The sequence below is a fragment of the Schistocerca cancellata genome, chromosome 6, assembly GCF_023864275.1.
Source record: "Schistocerca cancellata isolate TAMUIC-IGC-003103 chromosome 6, iqSchCanc2.1, whole genome shotgun sequence".
NCBI lineage: Eukaryota > Metazoa > Arthropoda > Insecta > Orthoptera > Acrididae > Schistocerca > Schistocerca cancellata.
The window spans coordinates 582,967,722-582,992,002 of NC_064631.1; the positions used below are offsets into that span (position 1 = coordinate 582,967,722).

At 38.1% G+C, this 24,281-nt stretch overlaps 1 protein-coding gene across 1 annotated transcript in view; it reads left to right on the forward strand.

The window, feature by feature from the left end:
• The window catches only part of LOC126191438 (cysteine desulfurase, mitochondrial-like), a 134,701-nt gene extending 118,034 nt beyond the window's left edge, over window positions 1-16,667 (forward strand). The window contains exons 7-10 of the mRNA XM_049932314.1: window positions 2,029-2,186; window positions 4,077-4,215; window positions 4,573-4,795; window positions 15,083-16,667. Coding sequence (XP_049788271.1) covers window positions 2,029-2,186; window positions 4,077-4,215; window positions 4,573-4,795; window positions 15,083-15,146 — 584 coding nt within the window. The 3' untranslated portion in view covers window positions 15,147-16,667. The remainder of the gene's footprint in view (window positions 1-2,028; window positions 2,187-4,076; window positions 4,216-4,572; window positions 4,796-15,082) is intronic.
• Window positions 16,668-24,281: the final 7,614 nt, after the last annotated feature.

Below are 24,281 nucleotides of genomic sequence, written 5' to 3' on the forward strand. Positions count from 1 at the left end.
CAGAAGGATGTAGGTTGCAGTAGTTACTTGGAAATGAAGAAGCTTGCACAGGATAGAGTAGAATGGAGAGCTGCATCAAACCAGTCTCTGGACTGAAGACCACAACAACAGCACTCCTTGAAAATATCTTTCAAGTATAACTGTTTGGTACAAAATCATTCGAGAGAGAGAGAGAGAGAGAGAGAGAACTCATGTTTATATACAAGCAGACAACTGAAGGCAACTTTACTGTAATTTTTCCTCAGTCTCTTTTTGTTCTGGAAGCCTCTTCAGTGGAAAAATGTTAAAGAGGCATGGCTGATCATATAAAATTTTATGGTTGACGCCCTTTGCGCTGTATCTGATGCATTATTTGCCAATTAAAAAATTCAGTTGCTCTTTCACATTTAAGAATTAATTACAGTTTTACATTATAAGACAATTTAAAGGCAATACACAGAATTAATACTACAATACAGTGTTTCTTATCTAGGTTTACATAAATTATTTTAGTTTTGGGGCTTAAATTTATTTACACAAAAAAGAAACATTTCGTGGCCAAATATAATTCTACAGGCCATTGTAAAGTACCAGCACATGTGTCACACAATAGAGTGAAGAACAGCTGTAAATGAAGCAGTGTCAGTTGAAAGTATTTGGACTTATATAAAGCTGCTGTTTCCTATTAATGCCCTCAGACTTAAATGAGAAGAGGTGAGTTCAGTGCTAGGTTAATATGATTGGGGGGGGGGGGGGACTGAGTCTTGGATGGCATATAGAGACAGCACGACTTCTGACAGTTAAAATTTTGGAAAAAATGTCTCATACAGGGCTAATGACCAGAACCAGTTTCCACATGATCATAATCAACACCTCAACAATGAAGACATTCAAGAAAGTATTAAGAGGAGCTCCACTTGTGCCCAATGGACACTTTGTTCAGTGACAGTTTTTGACAAACCTTTTCGGAGCGCTGCTTACAATTTTACAGTTCTCAGTAGTAATGCTGAATCGACAACACATCCTGACACATACTATTACTTATTACTCATCTGACATGGCAGGAAAATTTTCTCTCTCTTGGGAATGGAGATCAAAACTGCATCACTTGAATCTTTAGCATTATACAAACTTCTTAAAAATAAAAACTCAACCTTGGAATGAATTGCGGTTGGGATGAGTGTTGTTGAGGGGGAGAAAGTAAGGAAACGTGACACTGGCAGCTTATTAAACCCTGATCTTCTTTCTTCCTTGTTGAAACTTAGGGAAAAGTGAAATTATGGGAAAGATGCCTACAAAGTAGCTTCATCATGTTCAACCTCAGAAATACATAGAAATTATTCATGAACATGCCAGCACACATGAGCATCTCCTCCCCCCCCCCCCCCCTCGCCCCACACACACACACACACACACACACACACACACACACACACACACACACACACACAGGATGACATTGTTGAAATTTTGAAATTTGCACTTAGCTTAAAATCCTGTGTACTTAGTAATCACTTCCCAGAGAGTAATTACCATTTCTGACATTTCCCTCCCTTGACTACTACCCAGCATTAAGACCTTGGTCTTCCCAAAAGTTTTCTTTCTGTTCTTAAATTGCATCTTACGTGCTCTACTACCACACTGCTTCAAGAGTTCTTGGATTATCTGAATGCTTTTATCCATGGTCTACAAAGCATTGTAACTATTGGAGACAGCTAGAATGAAACAGTCAGGCCTGCAATGTTTCCTGGTTGTTTTCACTGATTTGGAAGGGTTGAATATAAACCAGTCTTCTGATCTATTCCTAACAGTACTGCTGCAATGTAAAAAACTAACTCGTATTGCATTACTGCCAAACTGGTTTAGAGTTTCAATGAGAGTTCAGGGACATGCAAGACAGGTACACAGTAGTGTATATTTCGTTTTGGATTCTGTAACTACATGCTGGATCATAGCAATTATTAAAATATTACATTTGTAAATGAATTAGACTTAGTTCTACTCTTTACAAAATAATCATTCAGTTTTTGTTTTACTTTTGGGTTCCAGGTGTAGGTGCTCTGTACATTCGTCGTCGACCAAGAGTGCGAATAGAACCTTTACAGAGTGGAGGTGGTCAAGAGCGGGGCATACGCAGTGGCACTGTTCCTGCTCCATTAGCTGTGGGTCTTGGTGCAGCTTGTGAAGTTGCCATGAGGGAAATGGATGTAATTATATTACATGCTGCTATTACAGACTAATACATGCACAATAAATTTTGCAGCAGTTTATTTAAAGTAAAAGTGTACAATGTAATTCTGTTGTCTCAGTAAGAGTGTAACAGGCAAATAAACATGTAAGTTTATCACTTAAGTCACTCTACTACACAGCAATTAATCTACAATATGAAGAGATACTCATCATGTAGTGGCAGGAGAAAACACATAAAAGAAGTGGAAACATCTGACCTTTCAGACCACTGGATCCTCCTCCTGACAGAAGTAGTGCTGGAAGGGAAGGAAGAGGGATGGAGGACGAGGACTGATGATGTTTGGCAGATGGAAATCATTAAAAGTTACCCAGAACCCCAGGTCTAGGGAGCCTTACTGGACAGAAAAAGAGGAGTAGATACATTATGGTGTGTGCACTGGATGAGATTTGAAAACCTGAGAACTAATGGGTGTAAGATAGGGTAGTTAGCAAGTTGGAGATTATTGAAGAAACTTAAGTAATAATTAAGTGTGTAAAGCTGAGTGCATTGTACATGGAAGTAGATGAGGGAATGGGGAAAAGTAGAGGAGAATAAAAATGAGGGAATAAAAATACTTGTTACTGAAAGCAAATTCTGAGACCACAGAAATTAAAATAAATTTAGTCCAGGTGGGAGGTAAGAACCAAGCACATGTAAAGCCAGTTCACAGATGTGGAATTCTGAGAAACTGGTGTCAGGAGGGATAATCCAAATGTCACATGTGGCGAAACAGGCACCGAAGTAACAACTGTCATGCTGTAGTGCATGCACTACAATGGGTTATTGTGGGTTGCCAGTATAAATCATCTGTTTGTGCCTATTCATCCTAACTTATAACTTGGTGGTATTTATACCAATGTAGAAGGCTGATTGAAACTGCTGATATTTGTAGGCTGAGATGGAACCATTCAACCCGAGGAATCAATCTTTAACAGTAGCATTCAGATTATTCTCATTTGTCCTGTATACACTAAATGAAATAATGCCAAGTGGCATTTGTTGCACCTCCAACTTGTGGAATGTGGTGTGTAAGAGCACCGAGACACCAAAAGAGAAGATACATACATATGTGCTGAAGGAATTTTACACTCTGCTCAAAAGATACAGTTACAGAAAATGAGTGGAAAACAGGAACAGATTAACAACCAGAAATGAAATTCAAGGGGAATATTGTATTGAGCAATTTATAATTAACAGTCCAAACTGAAAGCTGAAGTTCAGTGACATTTCTTGTAATAAATTAACAAAATGTAAATATACATGAAGAGAAGGAATTTTTAGGAAATATTCAGAAATTAATATTTCTAAAATGAAGAGGCTGAAGTGATTGATTGGTGGTGGTGGCAATAATAAAAAGGAAAACAATTTAAAAATATGTGTATACATGTTTTTAAAGGTAAAAGATCACACTGATGCATGCACAGAGAAAACTTAATGCAGAATTTAAATAGAAAATGGCACAGGAAGTTTGTGGAGAGGAATGTAAGACAAATAATCTAGTACAAATTAAGACCAGACAGTGATGGGTACCTGTTGGCAGTCCCCCCCTGCCTCATCTTCTCTCACTCCCCACAACTTGTGTCTCCACAATGCTCTGTCTCACCCCCCCCCCCTCCCCACTCTTTCCCCCTGCCCCTCTCCAACACTACCCATCACCCTACCCCCAACCACCTCTCTCCCCAATCCGGGCCTCCTGTCTTTCACACCCCTGGTGCACATTATTTTGGTCTAATTTTTCTCTTTTAGTGTGTTTTGGTTTGGCCATCAGTTCTGGTGTGGTGTGTGCTTAGTCACTATTAGTTCTGTGTTTGCCTTGTGTACTTGTTGATCTTAGAATGATTTATGTGTTGGTTGGCTATGTTTCCAGTATGACCACAAATGGATCACGATGTTATCACAACGTCTGTTGGACAAAATTTTTAATAATCTGACCCATGTTGTTCGGAATGGGGATCCTGTCAGTTCTTATCCTGGATGTGTTAACTTGTCATTTGCTTATGTCGAAGGTATGCAAAATAAACAATTTAATGTTATTTATAAAATTTATTGGTTAATAAAGAAAGTTTCCAAATTATCTGTCATACCCTTGGGAAATTACTTTTACTATGTTCTATGAGTGAAGTTTGATTTTACAGTTTATTAACTTTGAATTCATTCTTTAAATTATGTTTTCCTTGAAGGCATATGCTGACTGTTCACTATTGGATTGACATTGATTGATGAGCACTTAATTGTGTCTTTGGGGGAGTTTGGACAGCCTACATTGTGTGCTTGAATCAGTAAAATAATTATAACGATGATGATGATGATGATGATGATGATTTCCATGATTTTTAATGTGTGTTTATTTATTTATATTTAAGGAGAGTCGCTGTTAATGGCTCTGAAAGATGTTGCACTGTCTAGTGGTAGTGCGTGTACGTCAGCCTCCCTTGAACCATCCTACGTCTTGCGTGCCATTGGTACGGATGAAGATCTAGCTCACTCATCCATTCGATTTGGCTTTGGCCGTTTTACATCAATGGAAGAGACTGATTATACAGCAGACCTAACAATTAAACATGTTACCAGATTACGGGAGATGAGGTATCCAATTTTCATTGAGAAAATTTGTTTGTCTTGTTCTAACTTCGTTATTTATAACATCACAATACATTTATAAAAGAAACCTTGTGATATGAAAAATCAAACATAACTGTAATGTTAAGTGTGTTGCTATGCACTATATCGTATGCATACCATGAAGTGCCAAATATCGTAGGACAGCAGTACGGAAACAACAAATTGGTATCACATTGTAGGTGCACACAGTATTATCATTTTCTAATAGTGCCTTTAAATACAAAAATTATTTATATTGTGATACAAATCATTACTAGCCACCCAAGATCCCAAACCTCTTAGTTCAGACTCACTCCATGATCTGAAGACATTGCAGAAAGATTCTGTACTTAGTCCTCCATACTGTTAACACTTTCAAAAATCTGTTTCACTGTTCCTCTATAGAGCAACATCAGCTCTGACAGTTCCATAAAACTCTCTGTCCTCATCCTACTCATCGGTCAACTATGATACCTCCGCTTCAGTAACTACCATCCCATCACATTAAAATATCAGTCTTTTAAATTCTTTCTTACCTTGGATGGCACATTTTCAGTGAACTGATCTTCACCATCTACAAGGGCTTAAATTACCTCTTGTCACACCCAGAAATGAAGGATATCTCCCCTAAAATCATCTCACATTATCCACAGGGTTACTCTAACAACAAGCATTCCTATGAAACATCCTGGTCCAGCCTTACAGTATTCCTATTTCCTATCACCATTTTTTCTTAATTGCATTTTAGGTGAGAACTCTTCCTCCAACATACAGTTGATCCTTTAATCCCAATGGCATTGCCCTTAACCCACTTTCTCCCCATGTCAGTTCCTTTCTCCATCCTTTACCAAATTATCCCAGAGGTGGCAAGTTGTATTTATTAGCAACAACTGTAGATGACAGTGATGTCACATCAGAAACATTGTCTTGCCATTTGCCACTGTGTACTACTATGGACTAGTGGATACGATGTCAAACTTGGACAACTGCATCTTGTCAGATTAGCAGATTTAATTTTCCATGACACTGACACACAATAAATATAAGAGACAGTAGAAATAATTGTTGTTATTAATTATTTTGTACAGCAGTCTTAATGAAAAGATATTTTAGAAATGAGTTTTAATAGGGACTAACTGGCAGACAAATCAGTGCAAACACTTCCTTCTCGAACATCATGAGAAATATAATGGTTCATCAACAGAATTAAAAGAGTAAAGGCAGTTCTACAGATTGAACATTAATAAGAGGAAGACCAAGCTTATGATAAATGATTGAAATGCCTCAGTCATTGTTCTAAATGAGATAAATAACAGAAAGTACTTCCATTCGTGGTTCAACCTTCAGTGGTACAAGAAACTGAAAAGACATAGAAATACATTGCTATCGAATGTGTTGGCTCGGACAGCCTCCTTCAATTTGACAGAAATGGTCAATATGAAATATTACAAACATTGTTGTTATTAATTATTATTATTATCAACGATTAGTTTCATAATTATTGTCAACAATAATAATTTCACTGTTCAGTCAAGAGCTTCTCCAGATTTCTCCTTGCAATACAGTCTTTAACCATAAGTCTCTATGTTACTCTTGCATGTTTCCTATCACCAACACACCACATTCCATTAGGTTGTGGAATCCAGCAGGTAACGTCATTGGTCCTGATAATTTCATTGGTAACAGCCATTTGCTTGGGTGAATGTCTTGTTGATAGCCATTTCAGTTGGACGCTCAGTGGACTGCAGTTGTTGAGTTTTCTGTCCCTTTCTCACCATCAAAACACATAGTATGAACTCATTGTAGACTTTCTATTTCAGATGCGTCACATGATGAGATTTGAAGACTCTAGCTAGTTCATCAAAAGCATTGCAGGGCATTTTTACCTCTGATTTGCTTTCTTTAACTGTCCATCCAGTTTGCTTTCTTTGAGTACCTTAAGTACAAAAACTCACAAATTGGCTATGTGACTTTTTGCCATTTTTACAATTTTTATTTTAGGATGTTTATAATAAAGGGCACCCATAATAAAGTTCCAGTTTCAAAACACTCTAGAAAGAGAATCACTGCTCAGAATGATGTCAGATTTGAACAGCATATTACTGATGCAGGGAGGGGGGGGTGAGGGGGAGGGAATGTCGTGGGAGGAAAAATAAAGAAAATTTGATACTTAGATGGGGCTGTAAGCATCAAAATATACACACCAATAGATGTGTGGGACGTGGCTGTTTCTCAGTTTGTGTCAGAGATGCCTAACATGACTGTCTGCAAGGAGGGTCGTGCACTGCTGGTGAAGCTCTTTTACAGGAATGGTGACTGTGCAGCAGGAGCCATGCAGAAGTTTCGGACACCCAAGGGTATGAGAAAAGGCATTGGTCTGATGTCTGCTAAGGGTCTGGAGAAAATGATTACAAAATTCAGAAAGACAGATTCTTTTGAAGCACAATGTGGCAGTAGAGGAAAGCAATTGATCTAACATCTGTCAAAGGTGTGGCCACATCAGTACAGCAGGGGTCGAGCAGTAGTGTGCAAACATACAGCTCGTGGTGAAGTGCCTGAATGTAAGCCCTGCCTGCAAGTGCAGGGCATAAAATCAAATGAAACATCCACCATTCCTATCCATAAAAAATCACCCATGTTCAGGAGTTGCTTCCTGTTGACCTGTCTGCAAGACAAATGGAATTTCTTGCTCACATGGATATGGACAGTGAATGGTCATGGAACATTTTCTGGACATAAAAAGCCCAGTTCCATCTCCAAGGGCAAAGAATACACAGAATTGCAGAATAAGGGCAATGGGGAATCTGCACTCACAGTGTCCCCCCCCCCCCTCCCCCTCCACACTAACATCATTCCAACCCATCAGCTGTGTGTTTGTGTGGAGAGGATTATTTTTAGGAAAGATGCCGATCCTCCACACACTGCACAGCTAGTCAAGCAGCTGCTGCAGAGGCACTTCAGAAATGCGAAGATTATCATCTGTTATTTCCCTACAGCCTGGCCATCCAACTCACCCTGATAATCTTATGACTCCTGGCTGTGGGTTATGTGAAATATGATTTGTTCAGTGCTCCAATTACAAATGTAGATGAATTGAAGAGACACTTTGTGCAACACATTATGTATGTGACATCCCCTGAGATCTTCCAATCTGTTGAGGAATATGCTGTATGTTGATTTCATCTTGTGGCAGAAAATAGTGGACAGCACTTGTGAACATGTCGTGTGCCAATCTCATGACAGAAAACTGATTGTATTTTGCTTTTTATGCAGTTTTGGCCCCAGGACAATTAAAAACAATGCCATTTTGCTTTTTTATGCAGTTTTGACCATAGGACACCTAGAAACCAATGGTATAATGCGCAACTCACACCATTACTATTGTGTTGCAATTTCTTTTGTCTGTACCAGACCCCATTTATGTTAAGGTGTTTACAGTGCCACCTATTGGTAGAATTTTCAATTCACCCCTCCCCCATGACGATTCCCCCACATCAAAAACAAGTTTGGTGTCACTGTCAGCAGCAGTTCTCTTTCTACACCGATTTGAAACAACCTAAGGTGAGTGGCAGTTCCTTTGACTAGGAGACTTCATATTTCCTTTTTATACTTTCTGGGCTTGTGCTCCATCTCGAATCACTTATTTGCAGTTGGGTCATCAACTCCTGAGATATTCATTTGTTAGTCAGCTTCTATTTCCATATCTGCACATGAGGAGAAATTTGAGTTTACTTATGGTAAGGAGAAGGTTATAGGGTAAATTACCAGGTAATACTGCTTCACAACAAGCATTTAAGATTTAGCTTCCAAGAATTAGATAAGTACCCCATAGTAACTGAAATTTAGCAATAAGGTAGTTATCAGTTGCAATGTAACACAAAGTGACTCTCCTGAGTTGAGCTGATGTGATAAATCATTCTTCAAGTAGAATATGTTTTTTTTAAATACTTTCTTCCAGTAATCTTCCTCATCAATTTTTGTTTAATATTTCATGCTTGTATCACTATTTGTATTTATTAATCTCTTGTAAAGTTTGTGTCTTCTTCGATTCCAACAATAAACTTGACCCATGTCCTGTTACAACTACCACAAATGAAGTTTGTTGACATTCCACTTTAATTAGCACAATTTTATCTTTTATTCCTGACCATGACATCTTCTAAGGTTAATCAGACTACTTATTTGCCAAATCTTGCGTGCAAATAAGGAAAGCTACACCACACGTTAAACTTCAACAAAGTAACGTATGAAGTCGAAGTTGAATTAATAACACGTGTTTTGAGCCCCCCCGCCTCTCTCTCTCTCTCTCTCTCTCTCTCTCTCTCTCTCTCTCTCTCTCTCTCTCTCTCTCTCTCTGTCTCTGTCACGCATGCACGCACAGTAATATAAACCTTTATAACTTTGTGCATCCTGAAGGCAGCCGACGATCCATGGAAAAATGTTCACATCCGAGCAGGTATTTCCTCTCGTGAAGTTGCTGCAATTGCTGTCTCTTATTAAAGACATATGTTGTCCCTTGTTATGGCTCACCACATGCAATTAAAAATCTCAACTCTACACAATACCTGTACCTGAAGATTTGATACTTTTCGTTTGCAATGCAAGTATCATTTGTCAGTAAGAAGATGCAGTGATACACTTCACTATTCTAGAGCGGTATGTATCACTGCATAGTTGTCATCTCATTGTATTTCTTCATTGAAGAGTGAGTGTTCCGTTACTGAATAAATTTGAGTCCTTCAGAGGTGTGGTGATGACCCCAATAAAGCATTCCTTGCTTGAAGATTTTTTTTTTTTTTTTTTTTTTTTTGTTTACTGTCCTCGTCCAGCTTGTCAGTCTCAACTCATGAATTATAGTTGATGCTTCTGAGAGTGAGCAAGCAGAAAACAAAGACAAATTTTATGTTTTGACTAGATAAAACGTGTTTGTCAATTTCAGCAGTGTCCATTGCAATCTTTATCTACCACAGCTATGTTTTAATGCCACCATCCTTCATAATAACGTGTCACCTATGTTATTGGGCCTGATGTTTGGTGGAAGGCTTAAATACTAACTTCATTAGATGAACATCAAAATAAGAAAGGTGAACGCTTTAATGTGTCCAAAGTGTCTCAATGAAAAAATCGGAAATGCATACAGATTATGAATGCTAGTTTTTCAAAGTGTTTGTCTAGTCCTAGTTGGATTTTTGTGTGTCATGTGTAGACCAGCTTGAGTATCAGAATTTACAACAAGGGCTTGTAAGACAATCCTTATTTTTATTCTCTGAACCTAAGCTAGTGAAGCCCTTCAAATGAATGTTCATCAGTCACATGGTAGCCAGATGAGTATTGAGGTCTGAGGTAAAAAAACTGTTGATGGAGGACACCAGTAACCATCAAGGTTCCTTTCCAGTGTTGTAACTGGTAGAATATTTAAGCACCAGGAGTTTTCACTTAAGTAGAATGAGGGCTCCCAGTAAGGGCATTAGATGGCCATTTTGCTGTTTTCCAAGATAAATTTTTAAGATTTATCACTATCAAAATTTGTAGGTTTTGCTATAGACATACATGATGTTCACAGCTCTCAAACAAGTTACGTGTGACTACATAATAAACTATTTTGTCTGCTACAATTTGCAGTGTTCTTCACTTTATCCAATGAATACACACTGAAGAGGAGCTACTCTAGAATATTCAGGCCACCCTATTATCCCTCCATCACCTGTGTGAAATTGTATATTCTGCTGAGTACTGTGACACTTTCACACTAACTAATGCCACCTAGAATAACTCTGAAAGTATGATAGTAGCTGAAAAGTTTGTGAGACAAATGTTGCATGGGACAACGGGGGCCATGATATGATATGACGTTGTTTTTTTTGTTGCTAGGTAGGGTCGCATCAGAGATATGAAGGTCAACTTTGTTTTTTTAAATGGGATGCTGTAGTTTGGTACTTACTTTCTTATAGCAGTTATCGAGGCGAATACAATGATATGTAACAGTAAGGTCTTTGAAGGTCAGCGAAAGTCAAAAAGGTGGCACGAACATCCATTTACAGAAGGTGTTCGAAGTGATGACCATTGGTATCAATGCAGGGCTGCAATCTTCTTATCATGGATCGAGTGGTATTCCTGATCACTTCGGCACTTATCGAAGCACATGTTCTGACAATTCTCTCTCTTATATTGTGCACATAGTAAATATTCATTGAATGCGGTGAATCCATCTAATGTGCCATTGACATGTAAACACAATTTGACAGTTTTGCAATACAACACTAATAGGAACGATAAGACTAGTATCGTCGAATCAACTGAATGTGGATGATGTATTCCGTCAAAGAACAAGTCAGTGTGCTTCTCATTCACGGAGAATGGCAACGAAATTCGCTGAGAGCTAGAGACCTATACACTGAACGATATCCTCAAAGTACTCACCCTACACATCATACATTTAAATATGTGTATGATAAATTGAGAACAGCTGGATCTTTAATGCATCGGAAACATATCTGACAAATGAAATTTAGTAACGAGGAAACGGAAATTGGTACTCTTGGCACTGTGGTTTGAGATCCTTGTGTTAGTTCCCATCAAATTGCAAGGGAATCTGGCATGAGCCAGAGTAGTGTTGTTTGTGTTCTGCATTGGTATAAATATCATCCTTACCATATCAGTCTCCACCAAGAGTTACCTGGTACAGATTGTATGCGTCACATTCAATTCTGCCAATGGGCTTAACCTCAGATTCAGAGGGGTGGCGCATTTATTAATTTTATTTTATTTACTGATGAGGCTACATTCACGAACCATGGAAATGTTAATTTGCATAACATGCATTATTGAGCAACTGAAAATCGATGTTGGCTGTGGCAAGTTGCACACCAAAAACCGTGGTCGGTGAATGTATGGTATGGGATTCTGGAGGACAGAATTATAGGCCCCTATTTCATCGAAGGTAATCTTAATGGTAGGTAGTACACCACATTCTTGCAAGAAACATTAGGTCTGTTATTGGAAGAAATACCTTTAGGAACAAGGGACAGAATGTGTTATCAACACGATGGGTGTCTGTCTCTGCAACTCATTTCTAGCCATCAGTGAAAAACGTGCCAATTCCCAAATCGTTGGATTGGATGCAGAGAAGATGAGTCATGGCCGGCTCGTTTGCCAGACTTGATGCTTCTAGATTTTTTCTTGTGGGGACTCGTAAAAGACATTATTTATAAAGATGTTCCAGCTACACCTGAAGATAGCTGAGAGAGAATTGTCAGAGCATGTGCTTCGATAAGTGCCGATGTGATAAGGAATACCACATATCTGACATGTTCCACATCCTGGAGGATCTCCTCACTACAGATCAGTTGGAATGAAAGTAAATCTAATCTAACTCAATCCATGGTGATAAGATTGCAGCACTACATTGATACCAATGGTCATCACTTCAAACACCTTCTGTAAATGGACATTCATGTCACATTTGTGACCTTTGTTGACTTTCAAAGACCTTACTGTTACGCATCATTGGATTCATCTTGATAGCCGCTATCAGAAAATAAGTACCAAACTATAGCATCCCTTTAAAAAAAAAAAAAGCTCCCGTTATCCCATGCTACATTTGTCCCACAAACTTTTCAGCTCCTATCATACTTTTGGAATTATTCTTGCTGGCAATAGTTAGTGACTCACCCTATATATAAATTTATTGCTAGTGAATTTGATGTGCTTGTCTGTCATAATGTGCTTGTCTGTTCATGACATTAGTGCTATAATACTTGGGCAGTCTGCTCTGTAGATTATGCTGCCACAGATTAATCTTATGGAATTAAAATTGCTTTGTGAGCAAACCATACGATAACTGTTACAGTATGGTATGGCCATTTTAATGTGGGCTTCAATCTCAGATAAAATTGTAAAAGAATTTTTGTGTGTTGTGTGATAGGAGAATGCCAACATCTTTTCTACTGGCAGTAAGTGTGACAACTCAGTGATTTACATTCATCTTATTTCATAGTTTGTGTGTTGCTGAAATTGAAATAAACAGAGTAGAGTTGTTAGACATTCTTGATTATGATGAATGTCGTGTTAGTTGATTGCTATTTATGATTCTTTACCAGGACTATGAATATCTGGGATTATGTGTTCACTTTCTTGTCTCTACAGCACATGTGCACCTTCCACGTTTTCCCAGTGGTTCACTTCTTTCTCTTCGTCCTCGTGAAATTTGGAATTCCAAGAGCTGGAAACATTACCATTTTTTTCTGTTTTTTAAATGCCTGCCATGCTTCAATTGTTTGTCTTTGAGCAATTGTTAATTACACACACTTTGTATGGATTCTCTCTCTCTCCCCCCCCCCCCCCCTTCCCCACCATCTTTATCTTACTTAAAACAAATATGCAAAATGGTAGAATGGTTGGTAGATGGAGGGGGAGGGGAATTGTCTACACTTCCACTTTCAAAATTCCCTGATACAGCTGTCACTTGATATACTATAAGTTCACTATGCATTATTCCTGTATTATGGGATTATGTATGCCGAGGTCCTGTACATACTTCGGACTTGTTGTGTGCACATGTGTGTTCATTTTCAGCTCTCTTCATTACACCTTCTATTATACTTACTTAAGTTTTCATTGCACAAGAAAAAGGGATTGAAGTAGTGAAAATAAGGTTAAGCTGATCGTGAAGTGCAAGAAAGCTGAGAAACCATTAAACTTCCAGTTTTGGGAAACTACTTTGCAGAGAATGTCTGTTGTACACTTGTCCAAAATTAAAGCTCGCCTCAGCAGTAAACTTAAGCTTTTGTTTATTACACTGCAGTAAAGAAAGTTTCTTAAATGTTTTAATATGCATCAAGTGAACTGGGATGAGATATATATGCACATTACCAAATAAGATTGCTGATTTATCTCTTGTAATAATTAATTGGAATGTTCCATTAAATCACATCTTAGCCTGTCACTGTATTACTGTGAACATTCAAGAATCAACAGCCATTTCGCATTGAAAAGATGCAAAAGTGTTACAAAGTATAATGTATTGCTGTCATTTGTTTTGCTCGCTTTTATACTTTCTTCATATTTGTTTTCTTTACTAATACAATACCATGGTATTTGGATTTGTTTCAAAAGTGGGAGTATCTGTGGTATATTTCTGATAGTTCTGCAACTGAAAACCTGGGTGTTGGTCTGTTCGTACAGCATGCTGTTGTATTGAAAGTTTTTCGTAGATGGGAGCGATGTAACCACTCATTTCTGATACCAAGATTGCTTGATGACAGTAAATAAATTGTTTCCTCACTGAAAGGATCCTTACTTTACCATAATTTTTAATATAAATGTTATGTAGTAATGCCATGCAAAAATAAAGTGTCTTTTTCACAGGCACATGTATGTCATATTAATATGCATATTGTAAGTTTTTTGATAGTGTAGTGTAAATGAGGAAGGCACTCGGGTGTGCATATGAGAGTGCAAAGTAAACACACACACACACACACACACACACACACACACACACACACACACACACACACACACACACACACACACACCTGTGTGGACAATGAGGAATCGCTGTGCATGAGTGCAGAGTGCTGACAAGTACAGGATGTACATAAAGTCCGAGAACTGTTTCAATTATTTATTGCACAAGAACCAAACATTGTATAGATATCATACATATGTCATTTTGAAGAGAAACCCTGAAAGTTTCTTTTTCGTGTATATTGCCACAGCGTAGTTTCGTAATTTGTAGATAGTCAGCACTAGTCGCAAACATGGCGAGATCAGGTGCGGATCGAGCTCTCTGTGTGTTGGAGTTGGACGAAAATAGTGTGTTACAACTGTTCAGCGGATGTTTAGAACCAAGTACGGCAAGAAGCCACTAACAAGGAAGGCCATTTACCACTCTTACAACAAATTCGTTACGATGGGTTGCTTGTGCCCGGCAAAGAGAAGCAGACATTCCATTGTGAGTGAAATGAATGTGGATCACGTATGACATACATTTGATTACCATATTGATGTCTGCCAGGTCACCCGTGGTTCGCATATCAAATGTTTGTAAAAAAAAAAACTTTCAGAATTTCCCTTCAAAATGCAATATGTGTGACATCTGTACAGTGTTTAGTTCTTGTGCAATAAATAATTGAAAGTGTTCCCGGACTTTATGTGCACCCTGTATATGACTAGATCCAGATGTATGGCTCAATCATGCGAACATTCTGACTAATTAATTGATGCCACTTTTACGAATGCATATAATGTATCAAACTGTCTTCTTTTCAGCCCTCTTTGGGAAATGGTTCAGGAAGGTGTGGATCTAAAGCAGATAAAGTGGTCTCAACATTAAAAGGCGCTAAGGAACTTCACAAGCATTTCTGTGCAGCTGTACGGAGGTGCTGTGTGAAAAATAAAAAGTTATGAAATTTTGTAAATTATGTATCTGTGTAATTCATTATTTAATGTATTAAAACTGCAAGTTGTTCAATTGTTCCTACTGTTCTGTTGTAGAGGCAAACGTATTTGCCCACATTTTGCCATTCCATGTACACTTCATGTTGATTGATGTAGGGCAGGCAAATGAGAATGAGGCAGATGGAAAAAAGTAAGTAAAATGTTATTGTTTCAAAAGTAACTGCCATAATTTTAAATACATTTGTCCCACTGTGAGACAAGACAGCCAGTTTATTCATGGAAAAATGTTTGCAGTTGCCTACAGGACCATGATTGTACCTAAGCAATGAACCTCTTTGTCTGAAGCAAATCAGTGGACACGAATGTCTGTTTTCAGGGCTCCACTAATATGGAAACCACATTGGGAGAGATCAGGACTATATGGAGGATGTGTCAGGGAAGTTCGCATTCTCCATACAGTCCCATTCTCTACTCGTGCAATTTCCATGTTTTGGAACCCTGCTTTTTTTTAAAAAAAAAGACGTGCATTCGTGGGTACAATTGTGGTTCCATAGGCAGTCGCAAACATTTTTCCATGAAGGCATGATTGACCATCTTGCCTCACAGTGAGATAAAGGTATTAACAGTTGTGGCAATTGTTTTTCAAATAATAAACAATTTTCTTACTTTTTTGGCATTTGCCTCACTTTCATTTAACTGCCCCAGAGAGAGAGACAGAGAGAGAGATGATAAACTTTATAATGCCAGAAAAATAGTAAATAAAAACAGTGTGGCGCCATATGCACTTACAAGCTTTTGGACCATGGAGTACCACATGTATGTGAAAGACAAGTTAAGCAGTTAGTTTGCAGGCTACATTTGAGACATCCAGGGTCAGAAATGATATGTTGTCTCTTTGAAAGCCATAAATTAATTTACCTCCGCCATACATTTCCATCCTTGGTGTTCTTTAGTCCCTGTGATAGAAGGTTGTTTGGATAATGTAAGATTTACTACTTGTTACTCGTAGTGTGACATGCCAAACATTAATATTATAGTCATTTAGGGCACAAGGGATGGTTCACTTGCACAAAAGTTCTTGGTGGCATGTGCTTAAGATTTACTGAATATGAACAGGACTTCAGTAGTTCATGCTTTTGGTATACAGAGATGTCCATAATTTTTTAACTGTTTGATATTAGTGGAATAAAGTTTTATTTGGAAATTTATCTTGCCATACAGCGTTATTTTTCTCTGGTATGTTGCTTGGCTATTACTGGGGTAATATTGGCAGAAGTGACAGTACCGCTTTAAGTAAACAAGCCAGAAATTCATACAGAATACTGTTGGTGTATAGTATAAAATGGAGCACGAATCAGGTTCCAATTACTGGGTAATTTTCTTTTTCAAACAAAGCATATTAAGAATTAGTGCCTATATAGTTATTTCAAATAACAATAATAAAAATAATAATAATTTAAAAAAACAGACCACAACTGTAATCTTGTGCATGTTAACAAAAGTTTTGTTGATTTTGTAAATGATTATCATCAAAATATTTGTTTCAGTATATAATTTAATTTAAGAAAAGACAATAAAGATAGAGAATATTTTTGCCATTGTTACTTCTTTCCCTTGTTGAGCTCTTTAGTTTCCTTATATACTTGTATGTGCAGTGGTGCAACATTTTGTTTTATCGACAACCAACTGGATAGATTGCCATATTTGAATACAAGCTAACAAACTTCTGCATAAAGACTGAAATCTGTTTGATATTCAAAACAGAAAAGTCCTAAGTAGCTTCTCAGAAGTTACATATTGTCGTTTCGAAAGTGATACAATGTAAAATTTGTCTGATTCAGGTCTGTGGAAATTACCGTATTACACAATGGATGTAATGAATTTACTGTGTTTGCTATTAAAAACTGAAGTTGGCACCAAAATCTCTACAATTAAGTCCTGTGAAATGAAACTCTTAGTCATTTAGTGACTACTCATTAGAATTCATCTGGATGGAAACAAAATTGCTATAGTTGTTGTTTTGTTTAATACCAGATGAAATTAACAAACAGGTTTAAGCCTCTATAAAATGAAGAAAATGTAAATTTGAGAAATTATACTTTGTTAAATAATGGAAATAACCACAAATAATGCCGCAAGTAATAAAAATTAACAAAACAAAATTTCATAGGAAATGAGGAAACTGACAAATAAGAGAGAGAATACATTGAATTAAGCAGAACTGTCCAGAAATTTTATGAGAACATTCAGAGTATGAAGAAAACAAAACAGAGTTGTGCTGGGTAGACATATTATCACACATCAGGTGGGTCTGTTAAGATGAAATGTAAGAATATACTAATTTTCCACATTAAAGCCACCAAACACCACAAACAGTAAATGCAGTTCAACAGTTGTGATCCCTCCCACACCAAGAAGTCCCCCCCACATAGCCTGGCCACCTGGGGACAACTTATCTACAGTGACAAGAACTCCCATGCCTAGTATGCTGAGGGTATCATTGAGGCCTTCTCAGACAGGCAGTATGCCCCAGACCTAGTCCGCAAGCAGATCTTCTGTCCCATTTCCCCCATACCCAAATCCTCCCACCACATCAAGAACCAGCTACAGAGGAATGCTCGCTTTGTCATTCAGTACTACCCTGGAATGGAACACCAGAACCACGTCCTTCGCCAGGTCTTTGATTACCTATCATTATGCCCTGAAATAAAGGACATCCTACCAAGGATCCTTCCCATCTCTCCTAAAGCAGTGTTCTGATACCCATCCAACCTCCATAACATCCTAGTCCATTCCTGGGCCACTCCCAATCCCAACTCTTGGCGCAGGGATCATATCCATGTGGAAGACCCAGGTACAAAGACCTGCCAGGTCACCCACCCAGCACTAGCAGTTCCTCTTATAGTCCTTTCAGTCTTATCCTGCCCCATCAGAGCCGAGCCACCTGTGAAAGCAGCTATGCCTTATACTAGCTCTGCTGCAATCATCACACAGCTTTTTTATTTTGGTATGACTACCAACAGTCTATTGTCAGACTTTGACCAAGAGCAAAGTAGACCACCCTGTGCAGCTGAACATAACATGCTGGATTTTAATGGCTGCTTCACTGCCCAAGTCATATGGATTGTCCCTTTCAACATCAGCTTTTCTGAACTGCGCAGATAGGAGTTGTCCTTACAACACATTCTGTGCTCCCAGAATTATCCCGGCCTCAGCCTATGGTAACCTAGTGTCCCCACACCCTCCATCCAACAGTTTCCACCCCATGTGTCCTATCACCTCCTCCTTATTCTTGTCTCCACCCTCATTGTGTGCTGCTCTCTGCTAATGCTCCAGCCCCTCTCTCCCCTTCCCCGCTCCTCTCCTTTTTTGCGACATTGTGTATGTTGGCAGTCTAGTCCCAGTAAGCTCCACTAGACAGTGCTCCTCTTTCCCCACTCACTGTTGTCGTGTCCCCTTGCCCTTTCCAGATTTCTGCTTTCATGCTGCTTGACTGTTTCTTTCTAATCCGAGCTTCTGGAGATAACAGTAATGTGTGCATTACTTCCCCGCTCCTCTCCTTTTTTGCGACGTTGTGTCTGTTGGCAGTCTAGTCCCAGTAAGCTCCACCAGATAATGCTCCTCTTTCCCCCCTCACTGTTGCCCTGTCCCCTTCCCTGCCCTAGTGTTGGTATGTTGATAGACACACACACACACACACACACACACACACACACACACACACACACACACACACACACACACACACAAAATTCAAGCTTTTGCAACCCACAGTTGCTTTATCAGGAAAGAGGGAAGGAGAGGGAAAGGCAAAGAGTTTGCAAACATACTCTGAGAAAGAAAGTTCTGTGCTGTGAAAAAGTGTTGTTTAATTTTCTTTCTCGCAGTATGTTTTAACTTAGATATCGGGGCACTTAAGCCATTAGACAAATTGTTTCTTCCACATACATTCTTTCTCCTTATATGTAGCTTTAAACAAAACCATATACACAACAGTGTGCTGTTTTGTTTTCTTCATTGCAGTCAATTTTAAGAGAAAGGAGTAATGTTGATGATGCTTATTGATTTAAGAGTATTCTCCTGTAACCCTTATATTAATGATCCCAACTGATTTACCCATTCATTTTAAGTGAGCTTGTTTCCCAATTGAGGTTTTGTTTGCAATAACAATAAATAAAATTCAAGGTCAGAGAGAGAGAGAGGGGGGGGGGGGGGGGACGTAAATAAGGACATACATACAATTCTCTTACATATTTAGCAACTGTAAAGCATTGTTGGGTTTGCTAGTATACTTCTTTTACAAAAAAATCTTGGTAATTATGTAGACAAATCCTTAGATTTTAACAAGGAAACAAAACAAGCTGGCTTTATAAGTGATCGTAGTACTATGAACCATCTACAGGTTGTAAACAAAGTTATAGAAAGAAGCTATATAATGAATATCAGTTGCCGTCCACCTTCATCGTGTTTTATAAACTATGAGAAAGTATTTGACACTCTTATGTTAAAATCGATACAGGTAACACATGAAACCCAAGGAACAGAATCCACCTAAATCAGTTTGTTGAATATGTAAAAAAAGGCTTTAGCTTTCATCAAATAATATCAAAAGAGTGAAAAATTCATAATAGAAAGATGAGTTAGGCAAGTTTACCCCATTTAACCAAAACTATTTTCTGCAGTCTCTGATAGGTCTTCATATCATTAAACTGGATTGAAGAGGGAATGTGCGTAAACAGAATATGAACCATCTTTAAACAGTAGATGACATTTTATTTCTCGTGGATTCAGAACAACTTCACTATTGGATAGAAAGACTGGACAGACTACGGACAGTAGGCCAGACAATTACTTCCAGATAACACTTCATAACACTTAAATTTATGTTTGATGTTAATAAGTTTCTTTTACCCAGAAAAGATTTCTTTGCTATTGCCAGTGTGTGTTAGCCAATTGAGTCAGTCACCTTTTTTTAACAGTGTCATCTTTTTAAATTTGTCACCTTTTCCAACCTTTTATTGCTCTTTTAGGAAGCTTATATATACATGTTCATTCAGTTAACTGTTTGAATGCTCCAGTGACTAAAGTAAATAAGCATGTAACCTGGGGGATTCTGAAATTTGAGGTAGATTGTTCCTTTGTGGCTTTTTTTAAATTGTTATTAGTATCAAATATTCCTCTACGACTGCCTCTATGTTTCAGCTAAAGATTTCGCTGTAATAAGAAAACTGCCACTTACTCTGTTGAAGTGGGAAAAATAAATTTTTCGATATGGGAAATTGCGAAGTCTGTAGTGACTGGCTTGAAAAGACAGATAGTTTGAAAAGTGAAGTGTGTACATAGGGGGAAAAAGTTAGTGAAAGTGAACTATTAATGTCTATTAATTTTGAGATAAAACCACTACCTTTCAACAAAACATAAATGTAAGTTACCAGTTGTGGACCACATCAGTAATATATGTAACTTGAAGATCAGACATAAGTTCATTACATACACAAACAGTATAAATGGTAGGTACCACGAATAGTTTTGCCATTGCTGAATTGATTTGGACAATGAATCAGTTATTTCCAATTACTCTATGGATTTGTCAAATGATATTTGTAACTTTTTAAGGCGATGATCCCTGAAAGTGTTCCTAAATCTTTTTCATCTTTGTCTAAGAAAAGGAGATAACTAATAACTTACGGTCTGGCTCCATATACTTGGGAACATATGTTAGAAGCAGCCTGTTCATCATACTACACATTGAGTTTCAATGAAACTACCAATTTTAAATATAAAAAAGAATTACAATCAATCATTAAATTTTGGTCAGGGAATAAGTCTTGCATAACAATGTATACCCTAAGAACTTCCTTTATCGCCAAAGTAAATGGCAAAATGCTACACCAGAAATTACGTGAAGTGCTTTCTGAAGCCAACCTGTCCCTAAACAAATGCCTTATTCTGGGATCAGATTGACATAAAGTCAATAAAAAAGTGTTTAGGCTTTAGATAGTGATGTCCAGGAGACCTGAGGCAGATATCTTATAAACATGGAAACTTTCGTAATGCCTATGTTAAGGCTTTGAAGTGTATAAGTGAAGTAGCATTTGAATTTATGGTCAGCATGTACCATTATTTTTTCAGTTCACCTATTTGCTGGGAAGAATTTGAAGGAACTTTATCTAAGTGTAACATGCCACATCATTAGTTTTTGAGGCAAACAGCCACAAGGTGGCTTACTGTAGGACCTTCAGCCAACAGGATTTTGTAACAGTGGTACGGTATTCATATTAATTTATTAAGCATATACCTCTAAAAAATAATTCTGCTACTTTTCATTCAAATCCTACAATTACGTTGTGAATGCTAAACAAAACTTCAATGGAAACAGCATTTCACTTCAGAATTTAATCTGCAGAACTATTCACTAACTTCACGCAATGTTTTCAAAGCTGAACACCTTTGACACGCATGTTGTATACTGAAATAGAACACATCCTTCAAACCTTTTTGGCTCATGTTTTGAAGGTTTCTGCTTGGGGAAAAATTGAGAATTTTCTCAAGTTCTTCATAATGAGCTCTTTACATAGGATAATCTACTTCCTTGTGAACAACTAGTTGCTAGTGGGAAAGTAAATGATCATCTTAGAAAACTGGAAGAATGTGACAAGTTTTTTTCTAAAGATTGCCCAAAAACATTACAGCGTGGCATGTAAACATGTACCGGTAATAGAGAGGAGGTGCTTATCAATTGCAGTTTTAGGTTTTCTGACATAAAAGAAAGAATAAAGAGAAGCTGCAGTGACATGTTAAAGAGTACAAAAATTATGCCATTTATGTCATTACTTAGGCCTGTTAGGTGAGTAGAAGGTTCTATGGTTTGAAAATGACGACTCAGCTTTAGATAACATAGGTACTGATAATTATTACTGCCAGTAGCAGATCTCAAAACGAGACTCATCATCCATAGAGTGGAAGTACTCATTGTCCCATGGAAATGGGAGAAGATAGTCCAGTTTGAAGCACACACTAGGCAAAGACCGTGTGCTTGTAACAGTGAGGTTAAGTGGTCGTTTGGTTGACAAACATTCATATAAAATATGCTCTACTGTTCTTTATTTTTTGCTAAGATTTGTAAGAAACAGTAACTCAAAAGTTATTTTGTTGATCTTTTTCCAGTGCAGGATGTAACTAGGTGTAAAATGTGATGTAAATGTTGTTTGTGAATTACAGTTATCAGTATAGAATTACCAATATAAAATTACCCATGTACCTGTGTACATTAATAAATTTATATTACGGTCAAAAACTGGCCATACTCATCAAGGATCACAAAAGAGAAATGTATTATGGACTTCATCAGGCTTTTTGATAAGGGACTATCAAAAATGAAAACAATTCATTTCTGCCGTATCTTGTTATTGAAATAATTTATCACCTTTTTAAAATATTTTGTCAGGTTTTCAAATATTTTGTCACCTTTCTCAACTGTCGCCATGGCTTCTCACATTGTGTTATGGATGTTTGATGATTGATATTTACAAAATATTAATGTTGAGAGTTTAAATATCAATGTTGAAATATTGATATTGATATTGAAGCCTCTGAAACATCATATCTACATCTACGTCCATACTCCGCAAGCCATCTGACGGTGTGTGGCGGAGGGTACCTTGAGTACCTCTATCGGTTCTCCCTTCTATTCCAGTCTCGTATTGTTCGTGGAAAGAAGGATTGTCGGTATGCCTCTGTGTGGGCTCTAATCTCTCTGATTTTATCCTCATGGTCTCTTCGTGAGATATACGTAGGAGGGAGCAATATACTGCTTGACTCTTTGGTGAAGGTATGTTCTCGAAACTTTGACAAAAGCCCGTACCGAGCTACTGAGCGTCTCTCCTGCAGAGTCTTCCACTGGAGTTATATCTATAATCTCCATAACGCTTTCGCGATTACTAAATGATCCTGTAACGAAGCGTGCTGCTCTCCGATCTTCTCTATATCTTCTATCAACCCTATCTGGTACGGACCCCACACCGCCGAGCAGCACTCAAGCAGTGGGCGAACAAGCGTACTGTAACCTACTTCTTTTTTTTTCGGATTGCATTTCCTTAGGATTCTTCCAATGAATCTCAGTCTGGCATCTGCTTTACCGACGATCAACATTATATGATCATTCCATTTTAAATCACTCCTAATGTGTACTCCCAGATAATTTATGGTATTAACTGCTTCAAGTTGCTGACCTGCTATTTTGTAGCTAAATGATAAAGGATCTATCTTTCTGTGTATTCACAGCACATTAGACTTGTCTACATTGAGATTCAATTGCCATTCCCTGCACCATGCGTCAATTCGCTGCAGATCCTCCTGCATTTCAGTACAATTTTCTATTGTTACAACCTCTCGATACACCACAGCATCATCTGCAAAAAGCCTCAGTGAACTTCCGATGTCATCCACCAGGTCATTTATGTATATTGTGAATAGCAACTGTCCTATGACACTCCCCTGCGGCACACCTGAAATCACTCTTACTTCGGAAGACTTCTCTCCATTGAGAATGACATGCTGTGTCCTGTTATCTAGGAACTCCTCAATCCAATCACACAATTGGTCTGATAGTCCATATGCTCTTACTGTGTTCATTAAACGACTGTGGGGAACTGTATCGAACGCCTTGCGGAAGTCAAGAAACACGGCATCTACCTGGGAACCCGTGTCTATGGCCCTCTGAGTCTCGCGGACGAATAGCGCGAGCTGGGTTTCACACGACCGTCTTTTTCGAAACCCATGCTGATTCCTACAGAGTAGATTTCTAGTCTCCAGAAAAGTCATTATACTCTAACACAATACGTGTTCCAAAATTCTACAACTGATCAACGTTAGAGATATAGGTCTATAGTTCTGCACATCTGTTCGACGTCCCTTCTTGAAAACAGGGATGACCTGTGCCCTTTTCCAATCCTTTGGAATGCTACGCTCTTCTAGAGACCTACGGTACACCACTGCAAGAAGGGGGGCAAGTTCCTTCGCGTACTCTGTGTAAAATTGAACTGGTATCCCATCAGGTCCAGAGGCCTTT